The sequence below is a fragment of the Olea europaea genome, chromosome 13 (assembly GCF_002742605.1).
Source record: "Olea europaea var. sylvestris chromosome 13, O_europaea_v1, whole genome shotgun sequence".
Taxonomy (NCBI): domain Eukaryota; kingdom Viridiplantae; phylum Streptophyta; class Magnoliopsida; order Lamiales; family Oleaceae; genus Olea; species Olea europaea.
Genome location: NC_036249.1, coordinates 26,872,026 through 26,888,451, shown reverse-complemented (window position 1 = coordinate 26,888,451; position 16,426 = coordinate 26,872,026). Strand labels below are relative to the sequence as shown.

The window sequence follows — 16,426 nt, the reverse complement described above, 5'->3', positions numbered from 1 at the left end:
GGTATGCATATGTATTTTTGCTTGTTTATTTTAAAGTTTTTTTCACATATTTCTTTTTTGGGAATTGATACAGAAGAATTTGTTTGTTGGTTTCTGGATGTGTTGATTAATTGTGATATGCTGAAATTGGCTTTTTTATTTTATTTTATAAATTAAACTATCAGCAATTTTTGAAGAAATAAATTAAACTATCAGCAAATTTTCCATTGTGATATGCAATTTTTGTTTTTCCTTGATTGTTGAAGAAATAAAAAAAAAATTATTATTTTTTGCATTAATCCTTAAGAGCGAATATTTGTTTGAGTTTGTAGATTAGATCAACATCACTATTTCTCGAAACCAAAAGAAAATTTTAAATTCTCGCCCACACCACTTGCAACGATTCTATTGGTTCATACATGTACATGCGAATCATCAATCCGTACTCATGTCAACCGTTCGATCACCACTAGAAAATCCTAACTGCAGATTCAAGAACTAATCTCATTGGCTGACTGAAAGCACACGGATTGCCATCAACCCACGCTCTCACCCCCTCGAGCGCAGTACAAATATCACCCCATTTGTCTTTTACTTTCGCACATTACTCCAACTTTTCAAAATCTGCCAATACATTTTTCCCTCTCAAAGAGTGAAGGTATTTATTTCTTCAATTGGAGGAAAGTTAAGAAATGGAATTTGCAAAGACAACAATCACGAAGGGCGTCGGCGGCCGAAAGGGTGGCGATAGGAAGAAGGCCATACCCAAATCGGTGAAAGCTGGGCTGCAATTTCCGGTAGGTCGAATCGCCCGTTTTCTCAAAAAGGGTCGGTATGCGCAGCGTGTGGGTATTGGAGCCCCGATTTACATGGCTGCTGTACTTGAATACCTGGCTGCTGAGGTAAATCTACAAATGATTTTTCTAAAGATTTTTGGGCATATAACGCATATTCAGATGATTTCGATTTCTATTTCGGAGTTTTTGGGTTCGAACCTATTTATGTGATTTGTTATTAAAATTTTGACAAATTTTCCAAACTAGGTTTGATCGACTTGAATCCTATATTAATTTTCCTGTCTATGTTGGATGGTTTATACATATTTATTTAAATTACATTTGCCTCTTGATTAAAGGTTTGGCCAATTCATAAATTTTTTCAATGGGTTGTCACTAACCTTGAATTTTTAGTTCATTTGCTCGACTTTAATACTATGTTTATCATATTGTCTAAATCTTATTTTCTGCATTATTCCTTGTTTGAAGGTGTTGGAATTGGCTGGAAATGCTGCAAGGGACAACAAGAAGAGTCGGATTATTCCAAGGCATTTGCAGTTGGCAATAAGGAATGACGATGAATTGGGAAAATTGATGCATGGTGTAACAATTGCGAGTGGTGGAGTTTTGCCCAATATTAATCCAGTTCTTTTGCCCAAGAAATCTACTGCTAATGAATCTCAGGATAAGGCCACCAAGTCCCCGAAGGCATCCAAATCTCCAAAAAAGGCCTAGATTTAGCCCTACAATCTAGTTTCAATCTAGGATTTATTTTATTTTATTTTTTTGTTATTGACATGAAGATTTATATTAATGAAAAATTGCTTTTGGTTATTATTTACGTTCTTTCTGTGCCTTCAATCTTTATTTATTATTCATACAAAGTATGAAATGGGTAATAATATTACCACTAAATTAATGGGTTTTGTTATTTTGATCATTTCTAGGGTGGATCTAAAATTATAGTTCAGTGGCGGTGAAACAAAAAATGGGTTAAAGTAAATTGTGAAAGAAATAAGAAAAAATTTGAAAATTTAAATTTCACAAGGTGGAATTAAAGATTTTTGAAAATTTAGTGGGGGCGGTTGACCCACTTGTCTCTTAGTGGGTCTGCCCTGGGATCCTTTTGCATGATTTTAAAATTGCATTATATCATGTTCTTGAATATGATTTTTCTCTAATATTGAAATTTGATTTATCATGAATTGTGGGAAAAAGGATCTGCGTTGATTTCTTTTGATTTCAACATAATGTATCGTGCAGTTTGAGAAGTATTGCATCAATTTTAGCATAATGCTTGATTTGTTTGTGATTTAAAGGTTATAATTGAGTTTTAATTTGCTTGAAGTGTTAGTAAAATGTTATTATCTAGTTCAACAGAGAATACTTTAAAAATGAAGTATGCTACAATTTGTTTAAGAAAATATATGTATGAGTTATTCAACAATGAATTTGGTAATTCTATGCAATCAATATCATTGATTGATTCTTTCAAATTAATTTTGTAGATGGATGCAACCAATTGTGGCAATTATGTACACGTGTCTCAATCTGATGAGATTGGGTCATCATCAATAAAAGGCTAAGCACCTTATGTTGGGATGAAATTTAAGACAACAGAGGAAGCAAGGACATACTACGAATATTATGGACGACAAAATGGTTTTTGGATTCTTACTCGAATAGCAGTTAAGTCATGCCCACGTATAAATGAAGTTTCCCTTATTAAATTTGTGTGCTCACATGAAGGAAAATATTATATTAGGAAGATTGTTGAAGGATCAAGTGAAATAGAGAATTGTCAAATAGAGGGTTCTACAAAAAGAGGTTGCTCAACGGTTAGAGATGGATATAAGGCTAACATACGAATCTCAAACGACATTGAAAGTGTTTATTTGATTGTTAAAGCATTTGAAGATGATCACAATCATAAATTTGTTTCACCACTGAAATATGATCAAGCTTTAGTTCCAATTGTAAAAAGGGAAAATGATGAAGACTTTGAATCAGAACATAAATATAGAATTGTTAATGATGATAATTTACTTCTAAAGCATGCATCAAAAGTATATACTAGGAATATTTTTGAGAAATTTAAAGAAGAATGGATGAAAGTTAAGGATTACGGAGTTGAAGAAGTGAATTATGATTGTGCGACATACATAGTTCAACATAGAGAGAAAATTTGAGAAGTTTCAAGTAAGATATAATTTGCAAAATCATGAAGGAAGATGTGAATGTCAACATTTTGAGTTTGTGGGAATAATTTGCAGTCATATTTTCAAAGTAGTTATTCGTGAAGACATTGACGTACTTTTAATTTTATTAAAAAGAGGAGGATGCAAGGTGCAAATAAATTTAGGAGTACAGAATCAGAAAAAATTGTGATTAAGGATGATAAGCAACATATAAAGGCATTGAGATTTGGTCATATGTGTCGGATAGCAACCCAACTAGCTTGTCATGCTGTCGAATCGAATGAAGGATACAAACTATATATCAAAGCTACTGAAGAAGTACATGAGCAGATTTACAGAGTGGATTTGGAACAAACCTGCGTGTTGAAACTTCTCCAAATCTGTTAGCTAATTGTAATGGGGACAGATCTCAACTTGTACTGTTAAATCCCAATGTTTCAATCACAAAAGAAAGGAAGAAGGATGAGAAAAGCCAAGGAAAAGACCATCTTACTTCGAAGAGGTTCAAATCAAGTATTGAGTTGGCACAAATAACTAAAAAGCGTTATTGTGCACTATGCAACGAATCAGGCCATGATAAGAGAATATGTCCCAAGAACCCTAAGAAAAATGTAAATGGGAGTAATGAGCAAATGGACTAAAGCATGTAAGTAAATATTTTTTTTTTTTTTTCACTGATAAATCAGTTTTTTATGTGTTTGTGTACTAAGTTGTTTTTCTTTTGTGTAGGATTAAGATTTCAAGCCAAGCAATGTATAAATGAATGCTGATAAATGTTGGTGATATAAGATTAATCTTTACTCCATATTCTTGTGAATGCTTGGTGAATGTACAGATGATTGCTGGTGAATGTTGTTCGTAGGAGATTAATCAAAACAGAATGCTGGTGAATGTTGTGCTTGGCAATGCAAGCTGCTGCACTTTAATAAGACACATTCTATCAACATCTCTTACCTTAAGTCTGAATGTATCAATGTTGTGATAGTAGTTAAAGATTTATCTATTCTTCTTAGTATTTTTTATTCATTGCAAATCTTCCTTAGTATTTCCGATTTACTGCAATTTTTTTTCTATTAATAGTATCCATTTTCATTCAATGGGAAACAAATGTGAGTATTCTAACTAGACATTCTGTATTACACTTTCTTACTTGGAATGGTTTGGAGAGTATTGTAAAGAAATTTTCTGAATTTATCACCCTTGTGGTTTGACAAAGCTATGCACAACATAAACCAGTGATCTACCAGATGCCCAGTGTCCACATAAACCATAACCAGTAATCTAACAGATGCCCAATGTCCACATAAACCAGTAATCACAGACCAAGAAAAAATGAGATTTATATAGACATTACATCATAGTTTATCTTGAATTAAACAGAACTGGTTAACCAAATTTTACAATGGACAAGAAATCAAAATACAAAAACTCAATTGGAAATGCCTCAATTGATACCAAATGAAACCCAAATTTTACATAAAAAAATAAAGAAAGTAAAGATAATACGGAAAAATGCTTGATAAGGAGGGCTCGACCAGGATACCATCATCCCAAATCCTCCATTTTTCGAAACAACACTTTCGTCATCTCATCCCCTGCTCATCTTAAATTTTCAGCCTTTGGATCAGAAACAGAACGGGCCTTTGCTGAATTCTTTCCTTGCCTCGACGAATCAGCCAAATTTTCACAAATAGCTTGAAGTTTTGGATAAACAGAGGATGATCAGTCCCTTGAATCCACTGAATTCTTGACGTAACTGATGCTTAAGGTGAGGACATATATCCATGGATGATGGAGATTCAATTTCGCTTGAATTCAATGGATCACAGAAATGGATGAGCAAAGTAATTCTTTCCAGTTTCACTTGAATTCCCTCAATGCCTTCAAAATGTTGTCTTAGACCAGTTATCGGTCAAATAAATAATTAATAAATAAGAGCCAACAATAATCTTCCACCATTGAAGCAATCAATCCAATTTTTGCCTTTTAGTTAAATTAATAGTTAGTTCATGATTAAGGAATCAAGAATTTAAATAATTAATTTATAATGAATATGTAATCCTCTCAAATCAAAATTTTCAAAATAAAAAGGGATGATTGTAACTCTCAATGATGCCAGAAGTTTGAGGGGTTTATAACTGAAAGTCAGTTTTAGAAAATAAAAAACCACTCATAATTCGAATTTCGGTGGAGATGATGAATTTTGGTGGTGATGGAGAATGGAATAAGATATAGAAAATCACGATGTTGTTGAGAGATTTTAGGGATTAATATAAGGTAATTATGAGTGTTTGGAAGTAAGATTATGAATTCTTTAGTGTTTTAATAGATAAATTCTTAGCGTTAAATTGATTTTAATTACATGTCACGATTATTTGTCAAAAATACATTCCAAATTAATGGGTAGGAGGAACGATTCTGAATTATCGATTCACATCTTTCATATGTCACCTACATTTCTGACGTAGAGGCACCATCGCCACCATAATGTCTTTGATGGAAGTTAGGGTATCCTCATAATTTGGTTGAGAAGTTAGGGTTTTTCATGGGTAGGGATGTGAAGATCTTGATTTTAGAGGTTTGTGATGTTTTAAATGATTTTATGGGCCTCCAGAGGTCAATGTTGATTCTACCCAATCTATCCCGAACTACTAGCAATCACCATTGACAACACAGCGATAATTTCCCCAAGACATGTTGGAAATTATGTTGGTGGAATGATACCGAGTTTTCTCATACCGATTTGTAATATTAGTTAATTACACAATAAACTAAATTATCATAAACCACAATATATTAATCTAATTTACAACTAAATTATATTAGGTTATGTAAAACACGTTAATTTAATAAATCTAAACGAGAAAACTGAAAATTAATAGAAATTTCAGAGAACAAAAAAAAAAAAATAACGACATGCTTGTAACTTCATATAAACTTTTAACTCGAGGCCTGTGTAAATACAGTGTCCTTAAAACAGATTCGCCATCTCACCGTACGTGCTTGAGTTTTAATCCGAGCATCTGTTTCCCATGATACAACAGTATATAGTAGAATCTGAGCACCACAGATACTACTTTGACGAACTGATCTAGTATCCGAACAATATCCCGCAAGAACAAGACCTTACTGGACAAGGAATGCAAAAAAGAAGAAAATGTGTATGCAGGAATGTTGGTGAGATTTTCGAGTGTGTTAGACAGCTGGAAAATGAGCCTTTTTATAGGCATACTGCCCATTAACATTGTGATAATTGGGAGTCCAATGGAGTTACTGTCCATTAACACTGTGACCATTGGGAGTTCATTGGAATTTTTGCAGTTTCAGAAACTTAAAAGTCATTGGAGAAAGTAAAAAAAATTGCAAAATATGGGCTCTCCGAAGGGGCGAATTTTACCTTATTCGGTTCGACATTCGTGTGCGCGGGTCGCACCCGCACCCAAGTTCAAGGTCCGAAAGCTATTTCGGTCCGAGATTTGCACCCCCTGCGCGCGCACGTGGGAGAGCCTCTATGTTACACATGATTACATCATTCTAAAGTGTAGGCATATATAAAGTTGTTCATGCTTTCTTCATTTTCCTATGTGGGACAAATGTCACTTTTCCCACATAAACCATCTTTCAATGGCCAACTTTGAGCTCCAATTTCTCATTCATTTGTTAATCAATTCTGGCAAGTAAAATTATGGTTTCGATACTTTCACAGAGGAGAACATAGATCAACTTTGATCTTCCAAATCGGACCAACGGGTCCCACTCAAACTTATGCAAAAAGTGACCCATTTACTCATTTTTCCAACAATCCCCCACATGAATGAAAATTGGGAGAGACACGAAAACGTGACACGAGAGACTTGGTAATAAAATTCAACGGTTGAAACCTGCATAGGATAGGTATGTATTACCTTTTGAACCTTCCCTTGTGAAAGTATATTTACTTTACTAGCTAACCAATAGACACGTTGTCCTTGAATTGTTCTGCCATTTGTGTAAACGATGATATACTCCACACAGGATTCTTCCTAACACAATTCAGTTCTCATTATTATATTTGTTTGGCCATGAACATACGCTTGGTTCTGTGAGAGTTTCTAAGAATTGAGCCCCACACAATTCTCTTAGAAGCGGCCCCACTTCTTTCTCACATAAGTGATTTCTTATTACAAGTAACCCGCATTACATGGCTCGATTTACGATGCATAAGAATCATTAAAAGCCTACTGCTTATTCGTCATCGTTACGGGCATCACTGTTACATCATAGGAATGGACATGATGTAACATTCCCCACAGTGATTCAATCAAGTCTTTACAATTAGGTTGTCCCTTTGAACCTAGATCTTAGGATCTCCAGTCAACTAGGTTGGGTATCCTTAGTATTAACTTGTCCGTCCTAGGGCTTAAGTCTCATTCCTCTCGATGATTTCCTAACTAATTCTCTATTTAACCCTTTGGTTAGCGGATCCACAATGTTATCTTTTGACCTTATATAGTCAATAGTGATAATTCCAGTTGAGAGTAGTTGTCTTCTGGTATTGTGTCTACGACGTATATGTCTAGACTTACCATTGTACATGTTACTCTGTGCCCTTCCTATTGCTGATTGGCTGTCACAATATATGCAAATTGCTGGCACAAGTTTTGACCATCTTGGAATATCCTCTAAGAAGTTGCGCAACCATTCGACCTCTCCACCGCATTTATCTAGAACTATAAACTCAGATTCCATCGTAGATCTGGTTATAACCGTTTGCTTAGATGATTTCCACGATATGGTACACCTCCCAATGTGAATGCAAATCCACTGGTGGACCTTGAGTCTTTTATATCAAATATCCAACTAACATCACTGTATCCTTCAATGAATGCTGGATATCTGGTATAGTGCAGTTCAAAATTACGAGTATATCTAAGGTACCTCAGTACTTTTATTATTCCTCTCCAGTGATCAGCTCCTGGATTACTCGTGTATCTACTCAGTTTACTAACTGTGTAAGTTATGTCTGGTCTTGTACAACTCATCAAGTACATCAGACTTCCAATAATTCTCGAGTATTCTATTTGAGAGATACTTTCACATTTATTTTTGGATAGATTCTGACTTGTATCTATTGATGTTTTAGCTATCCCGGAATCATCTTTACTAAACTTTTCTAAAATTTTGTCCACATATTGTAACTGGCTTAGAATGATCCCATCCGATGTTCGTGAAATTTTAATTCCAAGTAAAACATTAGCTAATCCCATATCTTTCATGTCAAATCTCGAATTTAACAGATTTTTAGTGGATTTAACCATCTTATCGTTACTACCAACAATAAACATGTTATCAACGTAAAGACATAAAATAATATAACCATTTTCAGTGTCTTTAACATAAACACATTTATCACACTCGTTGATTTTAAATCCACATTCCATCATGACATTGTCAAATTTTTTGTGCCACTATTTTGGAGCTTGTTTCAAGCCATACAATGATTTCACCAATTTGCAGACTTTCTTTTCCTGTCCTAGTGATGAAAAGCCCTCGGGTTGTTCCATATAGATTTTTTCATCTAAATCTCCATTCAAAAATACAGTTTTAACATCCATTTGATGTACTTCAAGATTTCGCAGAGCGGCGATCGCAAGTATGATCCTAATAAATATTATTCTTGTCACTGGAAAATATGTATCAAAGTAATCAAGGTCATCGCGTTGTCTGTAATCTTTTATTACTAACCTGGCCTTGTACTTTTCGATAATTCCATCTGCTTTCATTTTTTTTTTTTTGAAAATCCATTTGTAACCTAGTGGTTTACTTTCTGGAGGAAGATCCATTAGCTCCCATGTATGATTTTGCAATATGGAATCTATTTCACTTTTAATGGCATTTTTCTATTGAGGTCCTTCCAATGAGTTCACAACTTCTTGATAGCTTTGAGGTTCACTTTCTAGCATATAGGTCAAAAAATCAAGACCATAAGATTTTTTTGTCCTTTCCCTTTTGCTACGTCTTGGTTCAACCTCAATTTCCTCTTCTAACTCTTGGTCTTGACTATTTTCAGCCATAGTCTCATATGTCCGTTTAGAAGAGTTTGTTTCCTCTTTAGACTTGTATGGGAATACATGTTCAAAGAATGAAGTGTTTTTTGATTCCGTTATCGTGTTTTTGTGTATCTTTGGGATTTTAGAATTATACACAAGAAATCGATAAGCACCACTATTATGTGCATAGCCAATGAAGATGTAATCTACAGTTTTTGGGCCTATCTTTATCTTCTTTGGTGTTAGGACAGCCATTTTAGCAAGACACCCCACACTCGTAAATATTTATAGGAAGACTTTCTTCCTTTCCATAATTCATAAGGAGTCTTTTCCATTTTCTTCCGGGGCACCTTATTTAAAAGGTAATTTGTTGATAACACATCTTTCCCCCACATGTTCTGAGATAATCCAGAATTGACTAGCATTGCATTCATCATTTTCTTTAACGTACAATTTTTACGTTCAGCAACATCATTTTGTTGCGATGAGTAAGGTGCAGTGGTTTCATGTATGATTCCGTGTTGCGCACAGAATTCAGCAAACGGTGCTTCATACTCACCACCTCGATCGCTTCTCAATACCTTAACTTTCTTATTGAGTTGCGTTTCAACTTAATTCTTATAGAGAATATATTTCTCTATAGCTTCATCCTTACTTTTGAACAAATACACGTAACAGTATTGAGTGCTATCGTCGACAAAAGTAATGAAATACTTGTTGTCGCCTCTTGTTTGTACAAATTTTAAATCACATATGTCACTGTAAATTAAATCAAGTGGTTCTGTATTTCGTTCGATTGATTTAAAGGATGACCTTGTCAATTTTGTCTCAACACAAGCGTCACACTTATGTTTGGAATCAATGTGGAACTCGGGTATACAATTCAAGTTAACTAGTCTACGTAAAGTATCATAGTTAACATATCCTAGTCTACCATGCCATAGATTGGAAGACTCAAGCAAGTAAGCAGAAGAGTTTACTTTATTCATTTTTGGTTTAACAACCATCACATTCAATTTGAACATATCGTCGGAAACATAACCTTTTCCGACAAACATTCCACTCTTAGACAAAATAATTTTATCTGACTCAAATACAATGCGAAAGCCATGCTTATTCAAAAGCGACCCGGACACTAGGTTCTTGCGAATTTTCAACACATACAACACATTGTTAAGAGTCAACTTTTTTCCGAAGGTCATATTCAGAATAACCTTTCCTTGACCCTTGATCACAGAAGTTGCTGAATTTCCCATGAACAACTTCTCTCTATTCTCAATTGCTTTGAATGTAACAAATAACTCTTTATCAGAGCACACGTGTCTCGTAGCACCGGTGTCAATCCACCATTCTTATGAGTTTGAACCCACCATGTTCACTTCATAAATTACGGCTGCGAGATTGATTTAAGACACATCATGTGCCATGTAGTTAACCATATTTGCTTCTTTCTTCTTCTTCTTTGGCAATCTGCACTCCGAAAACTTGTGGCCTACTTTGTCACAATTGAAGTATTTTCCTTGAAATTTCTTCTTAGAAATTCCACCTTTCAGTCCTAGCTTTGTCCCTTTGCCATCAGATGGCCCAAACTTGTTTTTGTGGGTTTTACTACTTTGACCATGCTCCACAACATTGGCTTTAGCCACACCAGGATTGAACCACTTCTTTTCGGAACTTTTATCGTTTTCTTCAATTCGAAGTCTAACAATTAATTTTTCAACGTTCATTTCCTTTCATTTGTGTTTCAGATAATTTTTGAAATCTTTCCACGCTGGGGGCAATTTTTCAATAATTGCAGCCACTTGAAAAGTTTCGCTCAAACTCATCCTTTCGGTATGAACCTCGTGAAGAATCACTTGGAATTCTTGCACTTGACTGATAACTGTTTTGGAGTCCACCATCTTATAGTCTAGGAACCTACCGACAATGAACTTTTTAGCTTCGACATCCTCAATTTTATATTTCCGGTCCAAAGACTCCCACAGTTCTTTAGCAATTTTCATAGCACTACACACATTGTACAGCGAATCTGCTAAACTGTTCATAATATAGTTTCGGCACAAGAAGTTCGAATGCTTTCACGCATCAAGTGTACTAACTGCTTGCACATCTCCTTCATCCTCATTGAGTTTTGGAGCAATTTCAGTCAAGAATCTCACAAGATTCAAGGTGGTCAGATAAAATAGCATTTTCTGCTGCCACCTCTTGAAATTCAAGCCATTGAATTTCTCCGATTTTTCTCCATGATTAACCAGCACAGTTGGAGCCATAGTTTGACTCACAACATGACTTGGCAACTTAGCCACAGTCTGTGCTATAACGGATCTTGGCACTTGAGCCACAGTAGAGCCCACAGCCTGATTTTCAGCAGGAGTAGTTTGTGTCACATCCATGTTAGTTGGTTCGGTAGCCATTTATGAAAATGAAACAAATATTAGTTTCTAATAAACAACTTGTTTATTTCAATAGAATAAAATAAACAATTTATTTACTACCAATGTGTATAGAATTTGTTTTTAAGTTTGTTGGAAATTCTGTTGATGGAATGATATCGAATTTTCTCATACCGGTTTATAATATTAGTTAATTAAACAATAAACTAAATTATCATAAACTACAATATATTAATCTAATTTAGAACTAAATTATAATAAATTATGTAAAACACGTTAATTTAATAAATCTAAACGGAAAAGCTGAAAATTAACATAAATTTCAGAGAACGAAAAAAAAATTAACGACATACTTATAACTTCATATAAACTTTTAACCCGAGGCCTGTGTAAACGCAGTATCCTTAAAACAGATTCGCCCTCTCACCATACTTGCTTGAGTTTTAATCCGAGCGTCTGTTTCCCAGGATACAACGGTATATAATAGAATCTGAGCACCGCAGATACTATTCTGACGAACTGATCTAGTATCTGAACAATATCATCACAAGAACAAGACCTTAGTGGACAAAAAATGTAGAAAAGAAGAAAATATGTATGCAGCAATGTAAGTGAGATTTTCGAGTGTGTTAGATTGCTGGAGAATGCGCTTTTTTATAGGCATACTACCCATTAACACTGTGACCATTGGGAGTCTATTGGAGTTACTGCCCATTAACACTGTGACCATTGAGAGCCCATTGGAGTTTTTACAGTTTTAGAAACTCAAAAGTCATTGGAGAAAGCAAAAAAAAATTGCAAAACATGGGCTTTCTGAGGGGGCAAATTTTGCCTTGTTCGGTCCGATATTCGTGTGCGCAGGTCGCGCCCACATCCAAGTTCAAGGTCCGAAGGCTATTTCAGTCCGAGATTTGCACCCCCTTGCGCGCGCACGTAAAGAGAGCCTCTATGCTACACATGATTACACCATTCCAAAGTGTAGGCATATATAAAGTGGTTCATGCTTTCTTCATTTTCCTATGTGGGACAAATGTCACTTTTTCCATATAAATCATCTTTCAATGGCCAACTTTGAGCTCCAATTTTTCATTCATCCGTTAATCAATTTTGGCAAGTAAATATATGGTTTCGATGCTTTCACGGAGGAGAACACAGATCAACTTTGATCTTCCAAATCGGACCAATGAATCCTACTCAGACTTATGCCAAAAGTGACCCATTTGCTCATTTTTCTAACAAGACATCCATGCCACCACAATGCTGTCGATGACCATTGATAATTCTTCACTGTATAAGGTCCCACAACGTTTCCTGGCATCCGCCCATCTCCACATCTGTTTGTGACTCTTTTCTATAAACCCATCTGATAATTCTTCATCAAATCACAAGGCTATCACCTAGGTTGCACGTTAACAACAAGAGGAGATACATTAGGATGGTGGATTCTATGGCCTTAGCATGCCAGTAGTAGCCATACCAAACTCCTCATGAAGGACATTTACTCTATTCTATTCCAAACCTACTGCATTTGAAGTCATTGAATTAAAAAATTTGACAGGTCCTGGGATAAAAATTATAGAAACTAATTATTGGGGTAAATGGGCTGTATACCTTAAGAATATATATTGCAATTAAATTATTAGGGCGAATAATGAATAAATTGCGTTGACACAAATGGAGATGAAGAGTGGAAAGAGAAAAACATATTCTAAGGAAACTATTCTACAACATAATTAGTTTTTGAAAGTTAGTAGCAATTAGTTCTTTTATCATGCAATTTTGAGCTGCATTTTCTCTAAATTTTCTTATTTTTCCAATATAAATTATATTATTCAATTCCTTTCTATTTCTAGTTTCTTCCATATATTATTTCAATTCCATATGTATTAAAATAGATTGTTCAACACCAAGACTTCAATGAAATATTTGGTACCTCAATACAAGAGAAAGCGTTTCAGTTTCTTCTCCATTATTTGATTACAATTTTAATGGTCTTAATGACATTTTAGCTCTGGATGATATGAATGATGATCATGGCATGGAAGCATGGACCGAATTGATTTGGATGACATTGAAGAAGATGAAATATAAATAATAGTTTTAAGACGAACATAGAAACAAACTGCTAATTGTTGAAAATACTTCAAGATGGTGGACACATGTGTATTAGGCGAAAAGCCATAATTCAAGCACAATGCTAATATCGTGAAGAAATGTTAGCTTGTTGAAAGGGTATCAAAACGATCCAACTAAACATGCAAAGTTTTGGACCCTGATCAGTCTCTACTTCAATTTGATTTTCCTAGTGGTTCAAATTCTAGGTTTTGTCTTACTAGCGAATTCTATTCACAAGAGGTGGTAGCAAGCAAAGATTTGTAGAGAATGTTGAGTTTCTACTTAGTATAGTGAGACACTTGACCAAGTTCATAAATAAATATCTCCAACCCAAGTACGAGCATTGTTCAAAAATACTCTTCGTTCGAATATTATGGCTTTATACAATAAAAAAATATTCAAATAATAAGTGATTTAAATAAATATAGTGGTGTTGTATCATTTAGATTTAACCTTTGAGGGATAATAACCATAAATGTTACAAGTTTCTAATGCAAACTACTTAGATATAATAGGGATAAAAGTAATTGAATTTTCTCATAATGCTAAAATACTTTAACGACCGTTGTCAGATGCTTTAATTGTTAGAGCAAAATTCTTAATTTTACATTTCACAATGAGTTGGTCAACAAAGTCAATAAAGTAGTTAGTGATAAATTAGCTCGAAACTCTAACCCTAATTGTGGTGGTATTCTCATATATGTCGTGTTCGTTGTATTTTTAATTTAATTGTGAAAGTTTCGGGTACTGAGTATTAGATTATGAGTATTAAAGTCTGATTTCAGTACAAGTGACAAGGTTGTGTCTAATTATAGATAAAGACTTAAAGAAGACATATTAAAGAGTTTAAATGTATTTACATGATTGGGAAGATGCAGAGTTTCGAATCCAAGATAAAATGGACAATTAAAAGCTGATGATCTAAAAGATTCGAGTTCATCATAATTTTCTAAGTATTGTGTATGTTAATTTTCTTCACTTTTAGAAAAAATTGTAAATGTGACAATTTGTTCTCGTACAATTTTAACTTTACTTAAGTTAAACGTAGCTAGTTCCAAGTTCGAAAAAAGGAGGATGATGTGAACCCGATAGCAACGACCACTAACGAACCCACATCGAGATTGACACGAATCCCAAGAAATCCAAGAATCGTCGGTTTTGGATTTAATTCACGAACGGTGAATTAAGCAACCGCTAATATGTGAAATTAACAACCTCTTAATTACACAATTTATAAATCTCATCGGGGTTTGTTGAACGCCACAAGAAATCAAAAATTCCTTGATAAGTTCGATGTTCAAAGAAGAACAAAAGGTTGGAAGCAAAATAGCCCCTCAACTAATTTCTCTCAAATGTCAAAAATTCCAATACAATGAAATAAGAATGCTATTTATACTCGACCTAGAACCCTAATTTTGAAAGGAAATTTCATGCAAAATAATGTAAAGATATGGAAAGATCAGAAATCTAAAACAATTAGGAAACTCACCAAAAATTAAAAAACTCAATGCCGAAGTTGGTCTATGCGATCACACCGTGTAATGTCATGCGGTTGCATAGACCACATGATCTGTCGTGCATAAATCTCTGCTCCCCTCCATGTGATCGCATGGCTGGGACAACCATGCGACTGCATGGCTGCCCTGCTAAACAAGGCTGGCCCTGGACCAAGGCAAATAAGGCCATTGCCTTGGACCTCAAATTTTAAGGGGCCTCTAAAAAAAAAAAGAGCCCAAAACCTGCCCCAACGCAAACCCCTCAAATCCCCTTTTAAAAAAAAAAATGTTGAGCAATGAAGAAAGACAACCGTCTTTTCCTCAAAGACTCCAATCGGCAACATCTTCATGAAAAAATCTCTATATTCTATTAAACCCTCGCTGGAATCTGATTTTTAAAGACTTTGAACACTGTCTACTGAAGAAAAACTCTTGGAAGTCATCAATTGAACCAATGTAATTTTTTTAATTCTCAAATTCATGTGTTATTATTTTTCTTGTTTCTTGTTCTTGTATTAATTGTAGCAATTTTTCTATTATAAATGTCTGGGAGAATGTTAAATATCTCCAAGAATAAAGCTTGAAGAAAATGTTGTTTGTAGACTCTGACCTTGAAAATGGTGGTATTTTCAAACATTGGCTGTTTCATCTTGTGAGAGTCATCTTTTTAAATTTCATTTTTTTTTATCTGAACTTGCTTGTTAATGTTGTTTGTTAACAGTTTATGTTTTTCTATCTCCTGGCAATCTAAAATTTCCTCCTTAATTTTCTTCTTCTATTTGGGTTTTGTATTTTACTATTGTTTGAAATCCTGTTGTTTTTATCTCGTGGGGTGTCTTAAATTTCGATTTCTTGATTTGGGTTATTTCTATTTGAGAACATTGTGTCTCGAATTTCAATTTATTGATCAGGGATTTGTTCTTTACTAATTTCTTGTAGGGTTGTCTTAAATTTAAATTTTTGGATCTGGGTTTTGTTATTTAATGTTGTTTGAAAATATTTTCTACTATTGGGTTTATTATTTCATTTTTTTGCTTAATACCTAATTACAAAATGATTTTTAAGTACAAACTAATTATATTGAAGGGCCTCATATTAATTAGTCGTCTAGGGCCTCTAAATTCTCGGGATCGGCCCTACTGCTAAACCTCCAGCTGGCTTCTTCTTTCGATCGCTTGTAACCATCAGCTCCAACTTGCTTCGGCCTTCGACCCCAACTACAATCTTGGATTTTGGCTTGTCAACATTAACATATGGGACTCCAAGCTTCAAACAAGTAATTGTGTTGCCTTTAGTAACCGCTCGAAGTCTCGAACCCGGCTTTGGCCTCTTCCAAACATTCATTAAATTCTTGACAATTGTGGCGCACCACAGATCATATCATAGGAGGGTTTTGAGAATTTTTTTTTGTTTTATTATATATATATATATATATATATA

General features: G+C 34.5%; 1 protein-coding gene across 1 annotated transcript; it reads left to right on the top strand.

The window, feature by feature from the left end:
- Positions 1-573: 573 nt before the first annotated feature.
- On the top strand, positions 574-1,596 carry LOC111408072 (histone H2A.1-like). The gene is made up of 2 exons (XM_023037841.1): positions 574-881; positions 1,245-1,596. The coding sequence occupies exons 1-2, from the start codon at positions 672-674 to the stop codon at positions 1,488-1,490; spliced, it is 456 nt and encodes a 151-aa protein (XP_022893609.1). The 5' UTR covers positions 574-671; the 3' UTR covers positions 1,491-1,596.
- Positions 1,597-16,426: the final 14,830 nt, after the last annotated feature.